General features: G+C 49.2%; 2 protein-coding genes across 7 annotated transcripts in view; one reads left to right on the top strand and one right to left on the bottom strand.

Moving 5' to 3' along the window:
- Nucleotides 1–18,958, bottom strand: part of LOC135198642 (serine/threonine-protein kinase Nek4-like) — a 71,432-nt gene extending 52,474 nt beyond the window's left edge. The window contains exon 1 of one of the 4 annotated variants that reach the window (XM_064226420.1): nt 18,868–18,958. Coding sequence is in view for 2 of the 4 variants with exons in the window: in XM_064226421.1 (XP_064082491.1) it covers nt 18,782–18,811 (30 nt within the window). In the remaining 2 variants the exon portion in view is untranslated. The other 3 variants (XM_064226417.1, XM_064226421.1, XM_064226416.1) reach the window with 3 other exon arrangements.
- LOC135198643 (uncharacterized) overlaps nt 1–22,280 on the top strand; it is a 124,255-nt gene that overhangs the window by 81,379 nt on the left and 20,596 nt on the right. The window lies entirely within an intron of this gene.

Genomic DNA, 22,280 nt, shown 5'->3' with positions numbered 1-22,280 from the left:
CGTAGGTCTAGTGTTACATCTACCGAGGGCTTTACCCCGAAAGGGCTGAGAAACCTGAGACACAGGAGCTTCTTCCTTGCTTTTTTGTGTTATGAAGCTTGCTGGCAGAACTTTCCTCACTGTTTTCGTTATTAAGTCCTGCGTGGCCTTTTGGGCTAAGGCAGAGGAGACCTCTTTCACCAACTCTTGTGGAAAAGGTGTGAGGAAAGAGGCGCATAAAGCAGTTCTGATTTCTGAATGGGCGTGACCCCCATTAGCAAGGAAAGAACAAATTTGGGCTCTTTTCTTAAGAATTCCAGCCGAGAAAAGCGCCGCTAACTCGTTGGAACCATCTCTGAGTGCTTTGTCTATACATGACATCAGATGTACTAGTTCTTCGGTGTCAACGGTCTTGAAAGACTCTATCTTCTTTCCCAAGGCTCCCAGAGTCCAGTCCAGGAAGTTAAAGACCTCAAAGGCTCTGAATATTCCTTTGAGGAGGTGGTCCATCTCTGATGTTGACCAGAAACCTTAGTCTTTCCCATGGCCACCGACGAGAGGCGTCCACCAGACTCGAGAAGTACCCCTGGGAAGAGACAGGAACTCCCAGCCGAGAGCTTCTCCAGTCTCATCCACCAGATACTCGATCTAAACGCCAATCTGGCCGGAGGAAACAAACGAGAATACTGTCTTTCCTTGGTCCTTCTTAGTCTCCATCCAATCCCTCATGACTTTCAACACTCTCTTGGACGAGCAAGACAAAACCATCTTCGTAAATATGGCCTTCTTTGACGCCTTCCCTAGAGTAAATTCTGAAGGCGGGGAATGAGGGGCAGACGGAATAAAGTTCTCCGGAAAAACTTCTGTAAAGACCATCATGAGTCTTTTTAAGTCCGACGAGGGGTGCTGTTCCTTCCGATCCTCTTCGTCGGAAATGTCATCTACGGGATTAACAGGGGAAGGGGGGATATCATCGTTCCCTTCTTCTGATTGTCCTAAGACCGAAGTAGTGACGTCCTGTTTCCTCCTCCTCGTCTCATTATTATCTTCTTGACGCCTGACGCCCTGGAGTCGAAACTCTTGACCCTCGGCGTCCTGGCGTCCAACTTCTTGACGCCTGGCGTCCTGGCGTCCAACTTCTTGACGCCTGGCGTCCTGGCGTCCAACTTCTTGACGCCTGGCGTCCTGGCGTCCAAAACTCTTTGATGCTCGGCGTCCTGGTGTCCAACTTCTTGACGCCTGGCGTCCAAACTCCTGACGCTTGGCATCCTGGGCGTCCAACCTCTTGACATAAAATGGACGTCCTGGCGTCCAGCTACTCGGGCGTCCTGACGTCCAATCTTTTGACGCTTGCTGTCCTGTCAAACCTTGCTGCTGGACGCTCGCCGCCTGTGTGACATACGTCAAAAGCTTCCTCAGGATGACTTACAGCGCTTGGAACCTCTTGAGCTGGACGATTATACTGACATGCTTCTTTGCTGCAGGCTGCCAGACCTGCATCAGGGAGGAGAGTTTCTGTTGCATGTCCTGCAGCAAAGTTATTTGCGGAGCTTCTTGCTGCTGGGGACAGACTGGGGAAGCCGCAACATCATCCAACTCACTCTCCACGTCACGTAAGGGTTGGGAAGAACGATCCGGGGACGAGTACCAATCCGAAGGAGGAGGAGGAGCATGCACCGAAGGCAGAAAAGCGTCCGATATCTCTTTGTCTCCTACCAAAGCAGACAGCCGCCTGTGCAACAATTTAAGTCTGTATTTAGCAGGAGAGCTACCATCGGAGCTGGAAGGGAAGCGCTCCGGGCTGCTCCAATGGCTACATCCTGGTGGGGCCTGAGGCGTCACTTCACGACGCTGCTCAACAGTTTATTTTCTTTTGAGGGGTCTTGACTCCGAAGTAAGACGCCAGCCCCGTCTGGGAACTGCGTCGTCCGACAAAGAAGCACACAATTTTACCTCGCCTTTCCTATGGCGAGGGTGTAGCGTCCTGGGAAACGTCAACACGTATGCTCGAGGGACGACGCTCAGGAGCTAAAACCTCTCGCCTCCCTTCACCTGTCGACTTTCCTTCTCCACAGGGGTTGGTGAGCTTGGAAGAGGTCTAGTGCTAGGAGCACGACAGGTCCGAGCGGCCGCACCCTCCACTGCACTTGCACTGATTTTAGCACTGACACTTGTGTTTCTTAAATCTCTCACATTTGACCATAACTTCTCCCTGTCTTCTGCGAGGGATTCTACCCTTTCACCAAGGGCTTGAATGGCCGCCATCATGTCCTTTAAAGTTGGATCATTACCTGTATCAGTAGGGGGATCTGGAACTACCACTACGGGAGAAGGATCAATAGGCTCATTAGCAAGGGATAGAGAACTGTCAACTCCCTGACTATCTCTAGAAGAGCGAGACATACTACTCTTGGCTCTCCTGATCCTGTCCTTTTCAAGCTTTCGCACATAGCGGTAATATTCCATCCCTTTATTCTCAGGTAAATGTAAACATTCATCACATCTATCATCCAACTCACAACTCTTGCCTCTACATTTCATACAAACCGAATGTGGATCTAACGAGGCTTTAGCAAGCCGAGTCTTACATCCTCTCACACACATTCCCACAATCGAAGAAGAGTCAGACATGTTGAAAAATCCAAAAGAGAGATCAAAACAAGCAAGAGTCAAACCAACAATATCTATAAAGGGTCAAGCGAAATCCAAAGCAAATCCAAAAACAAGCAAAAGCCAAAGCCAAAGTGTACTTCACCAAATAAGCTGCGAAAAAACACGGGCCAAACGAGCGAAATTCCAACGATGTCACCACACCTGACTACTCAATCGGCGATTGCCGCGAGTTTTTGAAATTCTGCTGTGACGTCAGGGACGTAAGCTATATATATAACTACCAGGTGAGTTAGATGTTTGAAATTGTTATTTGTTCCTAGAGATATACAAACCATCGGTCCTTAACATTAGGAATACAGGCAGTCCCCGGGTGAGTTAAGTAAATGTTTAAAATTCTGATTTAGGTTTTTGAACCTCAGAGTTACAAAATGAATGGCAATGGCAGTGCCAATACTGTACAAGACCACAAAACTCATAAATTAACTTGTCAGCAATTCTCTGCAGGAATCAGGGTAGCCTGAATTGACTTTCTACCCTGCTGGCCCAACGGACACCATACCTTTTCAACCTGTGCCATGCTAATAATTCTGTATGATCCAAGTACATTGCTCCTCTGAAGTTATTAAATGAACCTGACATCCAGGATGACAGTAATTTACATACTTGTCAAAGGTCAAATTCTACTGGGCGGTACTTTGACATAGGCTAGATAGGTTTTCTGTGTCATTGGGAAAATTAACATCAAAACATGACAATTTGTCCAAAATTGCATTTTTCCTAACTATACAAACCTGAGGTCCTTTTACAATAGGAAGGTACTAGCGGCAGCTGGATAGGTCGTAAGCTTTCAAACAAGGGGTTCGGTAGTTAACTGCTTGTCCGACAGGTGCGCGCGCGCGACTGGGAGGTAAACAAATCACTTTTGCTTTTGGCCCAAGCAAAAACTGCAGAGTGAGGGGTGGCATGAGGTGGGGGAGGCTATGTGTCGGAAAAGGACCTCAGGTTTGTATAGTTAGGAAAATGCAATTTTGGACAAATTGTCATTTGTTCCGACACGGCATACAAACCTTCGGTCCTTTTACAATAGAAGACTCACTTCTTGGTGGGAGGAATCTGAGTCTTTTGTGAACAGACTGGTGTTCGCCCAACCTTGGAAGCCTCCCTGGTCGTAAGAGCGAGGGAGGGATCCGATCCAAGCCTCTGTCCGATTGATCGGGGTGTGCACCGTAGGATCAATGGTCAGACCTCTGGACCGAGTACTAAGAGAGAGGCAAGCGTATCTCTTCATACCAGCAATGTAAGAACTTGTTCCTGTACAGGAGCAAATATACAGTCATGGATTTGTCTCTTGTTGGCATCCACTTCCCCCCCCTTGTAGGAGGAAGTGGTGGATATTCTGCTCCTATCCCTAGTGAAAGGGATAGGATGGGGCTCTGTCATATAGCTCACCTGCATCTCGTCCTCATCCAGCGTAGTGACGACCGTGGCCCTCTGCCCACAGGTAGAGGAGGAGGAAAAGATGGGAAGAGAAAGCCAGTCACTCACTCATTCACACATCCATCCGCACAGTCACACCAGGACTCGATGCTGTTTCAGCCTGCGAGGTCTGGGTTAGCTACACAACTTGTTGAGCAGCCACCACGGGTCCCAAGGAAAAGGTATCCAAGGACCTGTGGGCAATATCCCGAAGGTAGAAGGAGGTGAAGGTAGTCTGGTTAGACCAGACACCTGCCTTCAGGACCTGAGCCACGGAGAAGTTCTTACGAAACGCCAATGACGGGCCAATACTTCTGACTTCGTGAGCTCTCGGACGGGACGTACGGATGTCGTCACTACCATCAGCCTCATACGCCCTCCTGATGACCTCACGCAGCCAGAATGAAAGAGTGTTCTTGGATACTTCTTTCTTGGTTACCCCGGTGCTAACGAAGAGGCGTCGACACTCAGGCCTGAGGTGTCGAGTTTTCTTCAGATAGCGCCGTAGCGCCCTCACAGGACAAAGCAGCATCTCATCCGCATCATTATCGGTGAAGTCCATTAGGGAGGGAATCGTGAAAGACTCGAACCTGTCGTCAGGGACCGACGGTTTCTGAGTCTTTCGCAACGAAGTTCGGGACGATATCGAGCGTCACAGATCCCCATCCCCATGGAGTGTCGTACATCATAGGAAAGACCATGAAGTTCTCCTACTCTCTTCGCCGATGCCAGGGCCAGCAAGAAGAGGGTCTTGAGGGTCAGATCCCTGTCTGACGACTCTCGGAGTGGCTTCGAATCGGGTCTTCGCGTTCAAACTCCTACGCGACGAGAGTCACAATCCCACGCATGGGGGGCCTGAGTTCCCTGAGTGGGCAAGACCTTTCGAAGCTCCTCATAAGCAAGGGGATCTCGAACGAGTTCGAGATGTCCAATCCCCTCAGTTTCAGGACAAGTGCCAGGGCGGCTCTGTATCCTTTGACTGTGGGGACTGAGAGGAGCTTCTCTCGGCGAAGAAACACGAGGAAATCCGCTACCTGCTGAAGAGTGGCTCTGAGAGGAGATAGACCCCGTCTACGACACCAACCACAGAAGACAGCCCACTTCCCCTGGTACACAGCTGCAGAGGACTGACGGACGTTTCCAGCCATCTCTGTTGCTGCGCTACGAGAAAAGCCTCTCGTTCGCAAGAGATGGTGGATAACAGCCAGCCGTGAAGTCGTAGGGTACTGGACTGCTTGTGGTACCCCGCTCGACGTGTGGCTGGGCAAGAAGGTTGTGCCAAGGGGGAATCTCTCTCGGTTCTCCTCCATGAAGAGCCAGCAGGTCCGGATACCAAGGGAGCCACCAGGATCATCCTGAGATTCGGGGTGACCAGTGCTCGACTGATCACCTTGCGAATCAGACTGAACGGGGGAAAGGCATAGGCGAAGAGGTTTGTCCCACACGGGTGTTGAAAAGCGGCCTCCTTGGCAGTGCCGCATGGGTTCCCGGCCAACGGACTGAAAAGAAAACATGATATTGTAATGATACAATTAAGTTTGTTCATACTTACCTGGCAGATATATATATAGCTGTATTTTTCCGAATCCGACAGAAATTTAAACACTTACGACACACGCAGTGGGAGTCAGGTGGTTAGTACCCATTCCCGCCGCTGGGAGGCGGGTATCAGGAATCATTCCCATTTTCTATTCATAATTTTTTTATTTCCACTGTCTCCTGAGGGGAGGTGGGTGGGTACTTGATTATATATATCTGCCAGGTAAGTATGAACAAACTTAATTGTATCATTACAATATCATTTTGTTCATGAAACTTACCTGTCAGATATATATATAGCTGAATCCCTCCTTTGGTGGTGGGAGTAGACAGAATAGAAGATTTTAGGAAACAATATATATGCAGATAATTGATATCTTGATTCCTTACCTGTTAGCATAGCTGACTTCGAGGTTACTGCCGCGTAAGTCTGCCTTGTGCTAAGCTCGAGTTTGGCCAGCCGAGGTAAGATACCTATATGCTGGTGCACTCCCAGATTGATCTGTCCAACAGGGGCGAGACCTACGACGTTGAACTAAGACCATAGACCATACAAATGAATGGGCAACGAAGTAAAAACCTAAACCACCTGGCGTAGCCTACAAAAGTATCCCCACATAGACTAACTAATGGAAGGGAGATCCGCCGCAGGCGGTCAACCCCACAACCATAACACAAGTTAAAAACTCCCCTAAACCATTAAAGGATAGGATGAGCGCTACCTCCTGCCCCCAAAAACAGTGTCTGCAGCGACGTATGGTCCTAGCGAGTAACAATTTTCGTATGTTGCTTTCACCTCCCGCAGGTAGTGTGAAGCGAACACCGAATTGCTTCGCCAATAAGTGGCGCTCAAAATGTCTTTGATTGCCATATTCTTGTGAAAAGCCACCGAAGTAGCATAGCCCTCAACTCGTGGGCTTTCACTTTCAGAAGCTCCATGTCACTTTCACCACACTTTTCATGGGCTTCCTTAACCGTACTTCTTAAGAAGAACGCCAGTGCATTCTTCGACATCGGAAGATCTGGTTTTTTCACAGAGCACCACAAGTTCTCCGAAGAACCTCTGCATGCTCTGGTTTCTCTGCAAATAAAACTTGAGAGCCCTGACAGGACACAGGACTCTCTCAGCTTCAGGTCCCACTAGCTCCGACAACCCCTTGATCTCGAACGTTCTCGGCCAAGGTTGGAAGGGTTCTCGTTCTTTGCCAAGAACGTAGGACTTAAGGAACAAACTGCACTATGATCCTTGAACCCAATATGCTTGCTTATGACTTGAATTTCGCTAACCCTCTTCGCCGTCGCCAGAGCGGTTAGGAAAATAGTCTTCTTAGTAAGATTCCTAAGCGAGGCTAAATGGAGCGGTTCAAATTGACTCGACATGAGGAACTTCAGTACCACGTCTAAGTTCCACGATGGTACCTTATTAGGTTGGAGAACTTTCACAGTCTCAATGATCTAATGAGATCATGAATGTCTTTATCATTCGCTAAGTCGAGTCCTCTATGTCTGAAGACCACAGAAAGCACGCTTCTGTAGCCTTTAATCGTGGGAACAAAAAGGCTAGTTCGCTTCTTTCCTAAGATAAGAAGGAATGGAAATCTGCTATCTGGCTCACAGAGGTTGAGGTGGAGGAAATGCCCTTCCTTCTGCACCAACTTCTAAAGACAGCCCACTTTGATTGGTAAACTGCGACTGAGGAGGGCCTCCTTGCGTTGGCAATCGCCGTTGCCACAGGTCTTGAAAAACCCCTCGCTCTGGCCAACTTCTTGATAGTCTGAACGCAGTCAGACTCAGAGCGGGGAGGTTTTTGTGGTACCTCTCGAAGTGGGGCTGTCTGAGTAGATCTTTCCTTAGGGGCAGAGTCCTCGGAAAGTCTATTAGGAAGGACATCACCTCCGTGAACCAGTCGGCCGCTGGCCAGAAGGGGGCGATGAGGGTCATTCTCGCTCCTTCTGACGCAGCGAACTTCCTCATTACTTCCCCGAGTATTTTGAATGGGGAAAAGCGTAAACGTCTAGTCCCGACCAATTCCACAGTAGGGCGTCTACTGCCACTGCTCCCGGGTCCAGAACTGGGGAGCAATACAGCGGAAGTCTCTTCGTTCGGGAAGTTGCGAAAACGTCCACATGAGGACGTCCCCACAGCTTCCATAGCGCCTGGCATACTTCCTGATGAAGGGTCCATTCCGTCGGCAGAAGCTGTCCTTGCCGACTGAGAAGGTCCGCATCGCACGTTTTCCACGCCTGACACAAACCTTGTCAGAATCGTGACGTTTTGCGCCTTCGCCCACATCAGGATATTCCTCGCGATGACGAACAGAGAATGAGAGTGAGTTCCCCCCTGTTTCCTGTGAGGTTTTAGCCCAAGGCTGTGTGTTGTCCGAGTTTATCTGAAACCACTTTGCTGGAGACTTCCTCCTCGAAGAACCTCAGAGCGAGGTAAACCGCTGAGAGTTCTTTTAGATTGATGTGCCAGGACACCTGTTCCCCTCTCCAGTGCCTGACACTTCTCTCCCTCCCAGTGTTGCTCCCCAACCGGTGGAGGACGCGTCGGAGAACAACACTAGGTCGGGTTCCGAAGCTTGAGCGAAAGACCTTCCGCGAGCTTCTTTGGATCCAACCACCATTTGAGGTGCTTTTCACTTCTTCCGTCAAAAGCAAGACCTCTTCTAGATCTGTTTTGCGTGACCAATTGCTTGAGAGGAAGAACTGAAGTGGTCGGAGGTGCAACCTTCCCAGAGAAACAAACTTCTCCAGTGAGGAAATGGTCCCCAGCAGACTCATCCATTCCCTCACCGAGCATGTTTCCTTCCCCAGAAAGGCCGACACTTTGTCCCAGGCCATTGAACAGTTGTTCGCCCCTGGGACGGAAAAGCCCGAAAAGACCACTGAGTCCATCTGAATCCCCAGATAGACTAAGGATTGAGAAGGAGTCAGATCGACTTCTCGAGATTCACCAGAAGTCCCAGGGACTTCGCTAACGACAGAGTCGTGTGCAGGTCCTTCGACACCCCCTGTCTGGCGATGAGGCTCGAATAAGCCAGTCGCTAGGTAGAGAGAGATCCTTATATCCGCAAGATGGAGCCACCTTGCAACGTTCTTCATAACTTTTTGAACGGTGAACACCATCGGCGCCGTGCTGAGACCGAAGCAGAGTGCCCTGAATTGGAAAATCTTCCCTTTCAGGACAAACCGCAGGTATTTCCTTGAACGGGGATGGATGGGGACGTGAAAGTATGCGTCCTGAAGGTCTAACGAGACCATCCAATCCCCCGGTCTTAAAGCTGCAAGCACGGATTGAGGTGTCTCCATCTTGAACTTCTGCTTGGTAACGAAGCGATTCAGACTGCTGACATCCAGAACGGGCGCCACCCCCCTGACTGCTTCGGCACTAGGAACAGACGGTTGTAGAACCCCGGGAAGGTCCCCGGAAGAACTCCGGTCGAAGACTTGTTCCACTGCCTGCTTCTCGATCATTTGATCTAAAAGATCGTGAAGCACTGTCTGTTTTTCTCCCTGATACGACGGAGACAAATCCTTTGGTGTCGAAGACAGCGGGGGTAACGACAGGAAAGGAATTCTGTACCCCTTCTTGACGATGTCCAGAGACCAAGCGTCGGCACCTCTCTCTTCCCAAGCTTCCTCGCGAAAATGGTATAAGTCTGGCCTCCTACCGGTGTCTGAAGGACTTCCCTCTCACTTCTTGCTCTTGGAAGAGCGGGAGTCTTGCCTCTGAAAGAGCCTCTTCCTCGAGGGGCTGGCTTCGAGGAAGGAAGCGGGTCTCGAAAGGGCTTCGAACTTCTTCAAAGCAGAGGACCCAGAAGCCGAAGAAGTAGCAGGCCTTCCTAGAATACTGAGCCAGAAGGTCTTGAGTTGCTTTCTCCTGGAGACTGGTCTGCTATGTCCTTTACCATAGACTGGGGGAAGAGATGTTCTGAGAAAGGGCGCGAAAAGAAGATCCGCTTTTTGCGCTGGTGAGACCGACTTTGCAGTGAAATTGCAAAAAAGTGCTCTTTTCTTAAGCAGTCCCGTGCTGAAATGAGCAGCCAATTTCCTCAGAACCCATCCCTGACGGCCTTGTCCATGCAAGACAATAACACTGGACAGCTTCCCCCAGAGTGATGGAATCAGAACTCCTGGACCTGGCCTCCAATACCCCCAGGCCACCAGTCAAGAAAATTAAAGACCTCTAGTGTCCTGAAGAGGCCTTTAAGGTGAAAGTCTAACTCGCTATGTGTCCACGAGACCTTCGAGGAAGACAAAAAAGATCTTCTGGTGGCGTCTACAATGCTACCAAAGTCTCCTTGAGCTGAGGCTGGAAGCTTAACTCCGACGTTTTCTCCCGTCTCATACCACATACCAGCTTTGCCACCAAGTCTTGAAGGTGGTAAAGCGAAAGAAGTCTTGCCTGAAGCTTTCCTCTTTTCCATCCAATCATGGACCTTTCTAAAAGCTTGCTTCGTAGAAAGCGACTTCTTCATCCTCACAAAGCCCGAGATCTTAGCAGCTTTGGAAGACGAAAACTGAGAGGGAGGAGTACGTGGAGCTTCAGGTTGGAAGGTGTCTGCAAAGACTGACTGAAGTAAACGAGTCAAAACCTTGTAGTCCGTCGAAACTGGAGCCAACTGCTGTTCTTCGTCCCTTTCGACGAAAGCGTCACTAACTTCCTCTTCAGACACTGGAGAAGTCGGAGGAAGTAAAGAAAGTCCCGAGCTTTCTCAAAAAGATAAAGAACGGCGAACAGGAAGAGTTCCCGCCTCCGCTTGTGCTTGCGGAAGTGGAAAACTGACGTCCGTATGCGCGCGTTTTGCGTCCGAAGCCAATCTACTGGCGCCGACAGAAGCGCGCTCAAACTCCACAGGTGTACACCTGGCGTCCACTTGTGCGCGCTGAGTGTCCACAGGGAGCGCGCCGAGCGTCCACTGATGCGCGCCGAGCGCCACTGGAATGCGCGCCGAGCGGCCACTGGTGCGCGCCGACGTCCCATGGTGCGCGCCGAGACGTCCACTAAACACTCGCTGTGAGCGCCACTGGCGCTCGCGAAACTTGCACCGAGTCACGTTCGGCGTCCACTAAAGCGCGTTTGACTTTCGCAGAGTCGCGTTCTGCATCTAAAGAAACTCGCTTCTTATCCACAAGTTTCGTATCAATCAGTAACAAACACCGCTTTCAACGAGAGGGCGCGAAACGCAAATTTCCCTCGCCTCCTCATGAAAAGTTGCTGGGGCAGCAGGGACTAACTCTAGAGGGAGACTCAAACGGAGGGAGAGAGACGAGCGAGGAGAGGGAGAGGGAGAAACGCCTCGACCTCTTCACAGGAAGGTTGTCATCCTTACGGCGACGTGGAGCAGTCTTTCTCGAAGGAAAAACATCTCGAAGTTGCTGCTGAAGAGACTGAAGAATCTTGCTTGTAGGTGAAGCCTCCTTTTCTGGGGAGGGGCTGATCCTGTGAGCAGGAGAGCGGCGAGGGGACGCCTTCTTGCTACTCCCAGGAACCGCCGCTTCACGCACCTTAGAGCGACTGCGGCGCTCGAAAGAAACATTCTAGGGAAGACTCCGCCTCCGACGTTCCTTACGCTCTTCTGCGGAGCAGCCAAACGCACTATCAGGCGACGAGCAAAGTTCCGGAGAACAACTTGGACGTGAAGCGTCCCGAACGCGAGCCGTCCTTTTCAGCGGACGTGATGCTGGATGAGAGCTCCCACCCCTTGCGCGGGGAGGAAGCTTCAGAAGAAGAAAAGCACTCCTTGAGAAGACGTGCACGCGCACGCTCCTTGGCAGTCTGGGTATGTTCGTCAGAAGCTGCCGAAGGCACGCCAGATCGGTGGGGGTTCCTCGTAACCCTCCTTCGACTTTCGACATGCTCTCTCCCCGTAATCTGGGAGTCAAGCAGAGGTCTAGGTCTAGAGGCGAAATGAGGCCGATCTGACGCACCCTCCACTACACAAGGGGCACTTTCACTGCACTTTTCTTCACTTTTGCTCTCCAGAGCTAACACTTTTGATTCTAAGTTACGAATCGATTCAAGAATTATCGATAACGTATTACCTTCTACCGACACGGTCTCAGGGGCCGGAGGCAACACTACAGGGGTAGGAGCATAATCTACAGAAGGAGGGTTAGCAGGAGAATAATTTAAATCTTGCCTACCTGAAACACTCCTGGAGGAAGACCTCCTTAACCTATCTCGTTCAAGTTTCTTAAGATAGGTTTCATACGCCTTCCATTCCGACTCTGTTAGTCTTTCACACTCCTTACAACGACTTTCAACGTACTTATCATTTCCCCTGCACACTTTACAAACAGAATTTGGGTCTACTGAAGCTTTCAGTAGCCTACCTCTACATTCAGCCATCGAACAAAATCTACCGCTAGTAGAACTAGACCCTGACATCTTGATCAAAGAAAATTCAATACCAAAATCAATTCAAACCAAAGTCTAACGTGTGCCAAGCCACCGATCCAATATTCAGATACCAAAGAAAAACCAAAACAGGGAATACTCCCAAGTAGCTAGTTAAGTTTCCAAAATCCAAATCTGGACGGAGGTGCTGCAAACCAGGTGTTTCCAGCACCGGCGACAGAAAAATTATGAATAGAAAATGGGAATGATTCCTGATGATACCCGCCTCCCAGCGGCGGGAATGGGTACTAACCACCTGACTCCCACTGCGTGTGTCGTAAGTGTTTTAAATTTCTGTCGGATTCGGAAAAATACAGCTATATATATATCTGACAGGTAAGTTTCATGAACAAACTGAAGTTTTCTGTTGTGCCGGGTGGCGAACAGATCCACGACTGGTCGCCCCCACAGGTCGAAGAGCCTTTCCGCCCACGTCCTGGTGTAGAGACCACTCGGTCCCTATCACCTGATCCCGATGGCTGAGCTTGTCTGCTATACATTCCTCTTCCCTGGAATGTAGCGTGCCAACAGCTCTATTGACTGTGCTCGGCCCACTAGTGCACCTGCCGAGTCAAACTGGTACAACGGGAGAGACATCTGAGGCCTCCCTGTTTGTTGACGTAGGCCACCACCGTGGTGTTGTCGCACAATCAACACCACTGAGTGTCCCATCAAGCGGTCTGAAACTCTTGGAGAGCGAGAAACGCTGCCTTGAGTTCCAGTACATTGATGTGAAGGTGCTTGTCGTTTCTCGTACCACACTCCCGAAGTCAGCAACTCCTCCAGGTGTGCGCCCCCCTCCCACCCCTCGGTCGATGCGTCTGAGAACAGCTGCATGTCCGGGGGGGGGGAGTGCGCAGAGGCACTCCTCTTAAGAGGTTCCTGTCGTCCAGCCACCAGGCTAGGTCCTGCCTCACCTCCGGTGTCAGTGACACTGGAAAGCTTGGGGGATCCGTCGCCTGTGACCAACTCTCCTTTAGTCTCCACTGGAGAGACCGCAGGTGAAGACGCCCGTGAGGGACTAACTTCTCGAGTGACGACAGGTGTCCGATCACGACTTGCCATCGCTGAGCTACCTGTTCCTGCCGAGACAGGAACTGGTTGGCTGCCTCCCTGAATCTGCTGATCCGCGAGTTTGTCGGGGAAGACTCGCCCTGCTTACCTCGTGTCTATCAGCATACCCAGTGTACTTCATACCCTCTGCTTGGGCTCGAGATCGGACTTCTTGAAGTTCACAACGATCCCCAGATCGCGACAGAACTCGAGTAGTCGATCCCTGTCCTGTAGCAACTGCGAGCGGGAGCTCGCCAGGACTAACCATCGTCGAGATACCTCATCAACGTATCCCGTGCGAATGGTGCGGTTGAGAGACCGAAGCAAAGTGCCCTGAATTGGTACACCGTCCCGTCGAGGATGAAGCGGAGGTACTTTCTGGAGGACTGATGAATGGGTATTTGGAAATACGCATCCTTCAAGTCCACTGAAAGCATGAAATCGTTCTCCCTGATGGAGTCGAGCACGGAGCGTGCCGTCTCCATCATGAACCGGGTCTGGCGAACAAACCGATTCAGGGGAGAGAGATCTATCACCGGGCGCCAGCCCCCCGTAGACTTTTCCACCAGGAAGAGTCGACTGTAGAAGCCCGGTGACTGATCCGTGACGATTTCTACAGCTCGTTTGCTCAGCATTGGTTCTTGATCTCCTGTCTCAATGTACGTCCTTCGATGATCCTGGAACGTACGACTGCTGTTGGACGGGTTGGACCGGGTTTGGAGGGGTGAGGGGTGGCCGAGATTCGAAGGGTAATAGATATCCCTCCCGAAGGACATCTACAATCCAGGTCTCGGCGCCGTAGCGCTGCCAAGTTGCCCAATGGCTGGCCAGGCACCCCCCAACTTCCGGGCAGCAGGTGAGGGGGAACGCTGTCCCTAGCGTTTCCCCCACTTCTTTGACTTCTTCCCGAGCCTCCTCGCGAGAAGGAGGGCTGGGAGGAGGGCTGGTTACGGCTCCCCTTTGCAGAAGTCGAAGAAGACAGAGTCTTTCCACGGGGCTTCGACGCGACTACCGTCTTAGCCACCGTGGAAGCGCAGCCGAGCTCTTTGGCTTGGCCGCAGTTCGAGGCTGCCCAGAAGCCTTCGAAAACTGCCTGGTGTACCAGACGGTCACTGGTCGTCAGTGCGCCGTCTGTCCACCGCAGCGTCCACCATCTCTCCTGGGAAGAGAGACGTGGAACTCCGTAACGGTGCCATTGCGAAGTCCCAATGCCGCTTCACGCCCAGCCGCCCTGGAAATCCGAGTAATGTACAGCGTCCCTACGTCGGAGAAACCAGGTTGGCCCACAGGACCGTCTGGTGGGCAAGGAAGGAGATGGCTCTTCCCCCAGACTGGCAAAGTCTCCTAAAGGCCGAGTCATCTTCGGGAGAAATTCCCCCGGAGTTGGCTGCGACCTTAGATACTGTGAGGGGACCACAGATCTATCCAGGAGACGGCCTGGAAAAGCTGCCATGGCAGTGGATTCCAGGCCGAGGTGCCTCTTGCTGCGAGAACCATAGGTTCTCTGACAGGAGCTGCTGCAGAGACACACCCGGCGTTAGCCTGGCTAAACTCCGGGTTCACCTGTTTGGGCGGCATCGGTCTTCAGACAGCACGTAGAAACGCCGCTGTCGCAGTAGAGGAGGTGGAAGGCAGCTTGCTCGACCTGCCAGACTTGAGAGAACCGTCTTGTCCGGAGACAAGACTCTACCTGGTCCAGCACTGAGTCGGCAAGCTCCGATCGCGGCAAACCCACCGTCGGTTCTGGGTTTCCCTCTTCGGGCCCCAGAACGACTCGAGCCGGGACGTGAGCTCCGGAAGGTGGAGCGGCGATCCTTCCCCGAGGTCGTTTGTACTGACGAATCAGCTGCAATTACCTCGGCAAAGTTCCTCTGAATCTCAGAGTGACTGCATCCTGCGGAGTAGGAACCATCCAGTCCCTCGAACAGGAGCAGCTCCCGAGATTCCTCCCCCCTCGAGGGGGGGAACAGCGACAGACCCCTCTCGGTCTCCTCCAGCCACTTGCGCATACGACCTGGCCGGTCCGAGAACCTGCCTGGTACGTAGGGCGTCGTGGTGGGATCATGAGGGGCGCACCCCCCCTCACGATCGCTCCTCAATACCTCGCTCCTCCCGGTGTAACCCGAGGATTGGTTGAAGGTATGGGAGAGGCAGACCTGACGCTCCCTCCTCGCTCGCTGGCAGAACCAGCGGGCTTGGAGGACTGCAGGCGATCGCCAACCCGCGGTGGCGATCGAGCTGCAGGCCTGGTCGAGCCGTCTCGCTGTGGAGAACGGCTGGACTGAGCACAGCGGCCCCGGTCTCGCGTGTCAGAAGAGCTGGTGCTGGTGGCCGTACCCGATCGCTCTCTGTGAGAGCGACGGTCAGGCGACCGGCGAGCTCCACTGTCACGGTGAGACCGGTGCATATCCTCACGGCACGTCACGTTGCTGGTACCAGCCGTGGCTGGTGCCAGCGAACGGGGGGAACCTCTTCCAGCCTCAGCCCGTGGCCGGTCGTGGACCGTCACATCAGCCCGGGTAGCCAGCTGGTCGCCGCGAGAGCGAGAGCTGGTCTGGTGAGAGTCGCGTGAGCGGCTGTCACCAGTCTTCCGCTCCGTGCCGTGAACCTGACGCTGAGCTGGCTCAGAGGTCTGGTTCCTAGCTGCACGGTCGCTGGTGGGCGACCGTACACTCGGTACCTCTCGCGAACGAGAGGCCGAGACGGATCCTGCTGCCGTGGCAGAACCACTAACAGCAGGCGAGGAAGTGCCGGTGTTAGCCGGCACCCCTCTGGTCCCCGTAGTCTTCTTCCTTGCGGAAGAAGAGACGGGGCCTGCTCCCGAAGGAGCAGGATGACCAGCGGAAGAACCCCCGTCTCACCGGAGCGAGACGGGCCCTTAGAAGCTCCCGAAGGAGACTTCTTAGGGGGGGAGGAGGCGACCTTCTTCTTAGGCTGTGAAGCCTTAGAAGATGAAGGGGGAGAGGCAGCAGACGACGACGACGACGAAGAAGACGATGAAGACGACGACGACACCTTCCTCCTCTTCCTCTTCTTCTTTGTCAGCTTCCTCAGGACCGATGTCAGATCTGTCATCCAGGGCGGAGCCGGGGCTGCTGTTGCCGAAGCAACAGGGCCCGGACGCACCTGTCCGAACAGATCGGCATCGGGAGCAGCGGCGCCACGAACAGGAACAACGTCAGCAGGTGCAGGCATCACAGGAACAGCAGTGGAGACGGCAGGAACAGACACAGGAACGGCAGCAGTGGTCGGCAACATCACGTCAGTAAACAGCGGCTGGGCAGGTACGGCAGGCTGTACAGGCAGACCAGGTGGACGGACCAGCGGCACAGACATCCTAGGTACTGGTGGGAGGTCCAGGGGCGAGCTCTTCGGGCACACGAAGTCCGGTCGAGGCAGCACGGCAAACCCAGGCGGCGGCATCACACTCCCCCGTGGTACGGCGATTGCCCCTGCACCGATGTAGTTTGGTGTAAATAGAGGACCGCGTGCGGGGTATACACCAGGTGAGGAGGTGAAGCATAGCCAGGAGTTGACAGGGTCGTGGTAGTGGTCGTCACCGTAGTGTGCGTGACCGCCACAGAGCCAGCGAGATGGTAGAGCAGCCCCTGGACACTCGGCACGCCCTGCAGACCCAACGATGCCCACACCTGTCCGAGGTCGTCCTTCGCAGCAACAGCACCTGAGGAAGCAAAGGTCGGGTGATTAGCAGGATCCTCTACCCGTCCGTGCGATGTAGACGAACGGATAGAGGACCCAGAGTACAACTCAACGTCGGGGTATCTCGCGCCCTCCTCCCCACTCGACAGATCGGGTGAGGAGAAGGACCTAGAAACCCCCCACCCCCCCCACAGGGAAGGCGCCAAACGTGGGAGCTGAGCGGGCGGCAGGAAAGAAGACGAAGTGTCCGTAACCAAAGGAGTCACGGGAGAGCTCTCCGACGACTCCTTTGTAGGCCTTCGCTTCTTCCTCTCCCTTCGTACAAGCCCCACTGCGCCTCCGACCAAGACATACATACTTCACAGGGCTCGGCTCGGGTACATTCCGCGGCCCGACACCGAGCGCACAAAATATGGGGATCAATTTCTGGGGGAAGGAGCGGAACTTACCGCATTTACGCCCTTCGGTACCCGGGCACAATTCTCCGGAGGGTAGCTGGGGCGTGGAGACTCCATAATTGATCACAATTGCAATAATGATGATGAAAAAAGGAATGATTGTACTTACAATGTTCACTCAAACACAAACACAACCATACAACCAAGGGAAAGCAAACGACGAGAAGCGGGCAGAGAGCGTAGAACACACACGTCCACTCGCTGTGAGGCCGAAAGCAAAAGTGATTTGTTTACCTCCCAGTCGCGCGCGCGCCTGTCGGACAAGCAGTTAACTACCTAACCCCTTGTTCGAAAGCTTACGGCCTATCCAGCTGCCGCTAGTACCTTCCTATTGTAAAAAGGACCGAAGGTTTGTATGCCGTGTCGGAACAAATTAGGAGTTTGTTAGCCTGATCTGGTTGAGCATGACCTAATGTCATGTACAACCAGATCAGGCTTTATTAAAAACAGAACAAAAATAAAATTGTTTCATTTATAATTGGAACAGCAATGAGTGGAATTTCAACTGGCTAAGTCAGGTTACTGTCTACTAGGCCTTTCTGCATAAAACCAAGGATAAATTTGATGGACAAGCAGTGATGCAAAGTTATTGTAGCTTAGAAAATCATCTGGGTATTACATATTTTCATAAGTTGGCAATTGAGGATATGAAACATTGTAACCTACAATTTTGAACCTCATAAAACACTATGCACAAATATAGGAAGGCTAACCTATATAAAAAATGAATCACGTACTAGGTATAAGGTAAGACAACACCAGCCCCGCCCCTTCCATAGGTACCTAATACAACAAAACTGTAACCCTAGTAAACACCTCTACCTACCTAGGTAACATTAGGTTGTCAATTTTCAGGTTCTTCTATTGCCCTATCATTTCCCAGTTATTTTTTTGCATGAAGAACCTGAAATGGTTTTTCACGCAAAATTAGCTGACTGGAGTCTTTAAAATTTAACTGTCATCTGTAACTTGGAGCTTTTGACATCTAATTGATATAGGTAGCCTAGTATCTAGGTAGTAGTATTAGGCCCAGGTTAATACCATTTGGTAGACTGGGCCAAAGTTAAGTTCTGTCCTCTGGGGTTACCTACCTAATACCTAGCTACCTATCGAATAATTGACTATAATTTTCATTTAAATTGGATTTAATTCCAAAATGAAGACCCTCAATTGGCCTATTGCAAGTCCAGCTGTATAAGCAACAGCCAAGTATGGCACGACTACCCTTAGGTATAGGTAGCCTAGGTAGTAGCCTAGGTAGAAGATACTAGGCCTATGGGACTGAAGTAGTATTAGGTAGTTTTGACAGCCTAAATTACTAATTAACCTTGTTTGACCTATGAAAATAGCCTATTATAAATTGTCAATAAATTAAAAAGTTACTCGCTTTTACTATTAGTAATAGGCTACTACTACTATGCAAATAGCCTAATGCACCCTTAAGGTGATGAGAGAATAAGGTAGGTACCTTCGTAAAAAAAAGGCCTACTGCGGCCTAAATTGAAGTAATTTCACGCTGATTACACTTTAATATGCCGGCCATACATTAAATATCACAACACATATATGGTTATCACATTAATAACGATCTGATACATTACAACAAGCATTTTAGTTAAGGCCAACGGCATGGTTCAAAATTACGCGACCCAAAGACGGCAACGTTTGTTTACAATGGGCTGCTCACCTGACAGAGAGAGAGAAAGAGAGAGTGAGTGTGTGTGTGTATGTGAGTGAGAGAAACACCTCCACTTGCCAACTATAAATTACTACGAATTTTCCAGAATAACTGACGTAATTGAACGAATTGATTTTTAAAACGCGTGATAAAATAGACGTCTGGAACGTAGAAACCCACTACGTAGCCGAGATGGAGGAGGTGGTGGTAAATGTCACCCATATGAAAAAGTCATGAAGTCCTCTATATACAAAACCACAACGTTTTATTCAACCCAGGAAGTCTTTGTCAGCCTTAGATGACGGGATTTTTTTAAAAGGTTTATTTACAGTCATTTCGTTGCTTTAGTTTTAGGAATTCGAAAATAAATGTTAACTGAACAAAATGGAAAAGGCTTGGCATCGATCTGTTGATGTACCCGATTAAAAGAACATAATTATCAGATATGGGTGACATTCATCCGTCGCGGATGACTCATCATACTTATATACGAAGTCACGCGATTCGAATAAAGTTCTTGTATACATTTAATATAATATATATATATAATAGCATATCTTCTTTGCCTTCAGCCTTTCCCATTTCTATGTGGGGTCGCTGTAAGTCAGCCTTCTCCTCTTCCTCTGTTCTGTACATCTTTGCTCTCTTAACAGAACCTTTCCCTTCATGTCTTTCAGTAATTTATCTTTCCACCTGAACTTTGGCCTTCCCTTCGCTCTTCTCCCAATAATTCGTAGTACATATAATTTTATGGATGTGCAACCACTCTTGTCCCTCTTGGTGACAAAAAAAGATAAAACAAAAAAAAAAAAATGGACGTGTTTCAGCAGTGTTTGGTTTGCTCATATGGAAAGAAAGACGCAGGCCTTGCGTGGTTGAGCAAACTTTTTGTCCTACTCCACTACACATACTAAGTTTTAGAAGTCTCTTACTCTTTTTGTTTGCCCTGCGTCCCATAATTTTACCGTCGCTCTTTCTATTACCGTTTTTTATTTCTTTTTGTCCTTGAGTTAGAAAAGAGTAATATACCAGGTTACTACCAGCTCAATTGTCCCCTACGCTCAAGAAAATCAAAATATTTCCAAAATAAATTGGCAAAGAAATTCTTGAGGTAAGAGTCGCATATGTAAAAGAGTGGCCCCCCCAAAAATAGCATTTACTTGCTTTTCAGAGGAAAGAGCCCGCGCTGACGAAACAAAAACCAGAGAACCCCTGCATGGGGACTTTGGGTATTGATGTAAAGAGAATTAGACCTATAATCGAAAATGTATGGTTTGCCGCACACTGTTGACACCCAGAATAGTCAAAAGCCTTCTAATCTATACTAAACCTTCCCTCCTATCCTCCAGGTCTGTTTTCGTCAAAAAGCTGAGAACTTGACCTTCCAATTGCTTCCGTGTATTACAATTTATCTCTCCCCTCAATGGACTATTCGACCATTCCAACTTTAAAACACCTGTTGCAAGCCTTATCTGACTCCCCATAGCTGAATATTTACCTCGGAATTGGCTCTAAATTTGGGAAAGACCATAATTCCTGGCGATCCTTCTACAAAGATATACTATTTTCCAAATTACTTGACCTCTGACTTCACGGGGGATAGTGCCGTCAGTACTTAGTAGGTAGGTCTAGTGGTATAAGCATCACTAAAGGACGCTTGTAGCAGCGTCCCGTCGGCCCCTATATAGCTTTTTAATTTACCTCTGTTCCTGCTTCCTCCCTTCCTTCTCGCTTTCGCGCCTCACTAACTGTATGTTTAGATTTTTTATTTTATCTTTTCATAAATTATTGTCTTAATCTACTTTTTTTCTAATAACTGAGCTCTTCTTTCTGTATTTCGTATTCCCTTCTATATAAACTTCTTCAAGCAAATGGCATATTCTCTAGAAGCTTGAATTGCAAGTCCATATGAAGAGGGGTTTCTCTTCTTCTTCTTCTAATAATAATGATAATCATCATCATTGGTTTTTCTCCAAGCTCTAGCGTTATGAATGGAATAGAATATACAGAGTTTAGGCCGAAGGAACTTTAGAATAGATATATTTTGAAAGGTGTAGGTAGGCCTAACAGAAGGAAAACCTCAAAGCAATCACACTCTGAAATAATGGTTAGGAGAGGGTAGATAGCTAGATGGCAGAAAGATATGAACGGAGGTACAGTAAAAAGAATGAAAGAGATTGCAATTAGGGGTTAAAGGGACGCTGCAAAGAACCTCTAGTAATTGCCCACAGTGAGGTGCACTGGGTGAACTAACCCTCCTGCAGAGAGGTGCTCCACCATTAGAACTTCGTATCAGTGTGTAGATGTAATTTCAGACATTGTCTCTTAGAAGACTTTTTTTTTTTTTTTTTTTTTTTTTTTTGTTTTTTTTTTTTTTAAGAATAAATGGACTTCATAATTATCTTTACCAGAGTCCACCGCGCAGGTCTCTTGTCCATGTTTAGAACAGTTTTCTTGCTTCATACATCGTAACTGAGCAAGAATTGCTTATAGGACTAAGTCTGTTTTTTGGTACAAAGTCCACTTTAGTCTCATGACTATGAAAAATTCACTCTGCAAAACCCTACTTAGATTACATAGAAGACAGACAAGATTTTTTTTCTTAAGAAAATTATCTATATTTGAACTTGGTGATTAATCCTCTCAAAAAATAGGTTCAAAGTGGATTCGATTGTTGCGAAAAATTCTTCATTGGCAATTGAGAAATAAATTAAACTCAGCTCATAGAATGACTTTTCTTTTTATCATTGCTCTATATGTCTTATAGCATTTTATTTGCTCTCTCTCTCTGTCTATCCTCTCTCTCTCTACTCATCTCTCTCTCTCCTCCTCTATAATATATATATATATATATATATATATATATATATATATATATATATATATATATATAGTATTTATTCTAATTGTATAAATATAAGTTTTTGTTTCTTATCGGTAAATAACTGTCATTAAACTATATGGTATGTATTATGGCTTAAACACACACACATGTATATAATATATATATATATATATATATATATATATATAATTATATATATATATATGTGTGTGTGTGTGTGTGTGTGTGTTGTGTGTGTGTGTGTGTGTGTGTTGTGGTGTTTCGCAACATAATCTACCTGTCACTTTTTACTACATTATACGTATACGTATGGAATTGTAATAGCCACAATCCTCTTCAACTGGAATTCGTCACAATTTTTGGATACGTTTTCGTCACTGCAAAGCCTTAATTAAGTCCATTTGCAAGAAACATGAAATAATTCTGATAGACATTAGTATCATTATCAAATCAAACCAGAAAATTTTGAGGTACGGCGGGCGGTGTCTTTGATGCCGAGAGCCAGAGCGCAAATTTGTTTGTTTTGGGTTATGGCCCGGACACCTTTTCCTTCAAGAACTGAACGTTGCGTACCCCA

This window comes from Macrobrachium nipponense, chromosome 22, assembly GCF_015104395.2.
Source record: "Macrobrachium nipponense isolate FS-2020 chromosome 22, ASM1510439v2, whole genome shotgun sequence".
In the NCBI taxonomy this organism is placed as follows: Eukaryota; Metazoa; Arthropoda; class Malacostraca; order Decapoda; family Palaemonidae; genus Macrobrachium; species Macrobrachium nipponense.
The sequence above is the reverse complement of the archived record's forward strand: the minus strand, read 5'-3'. Positions and strand labels throughout refer to the sequence as shown.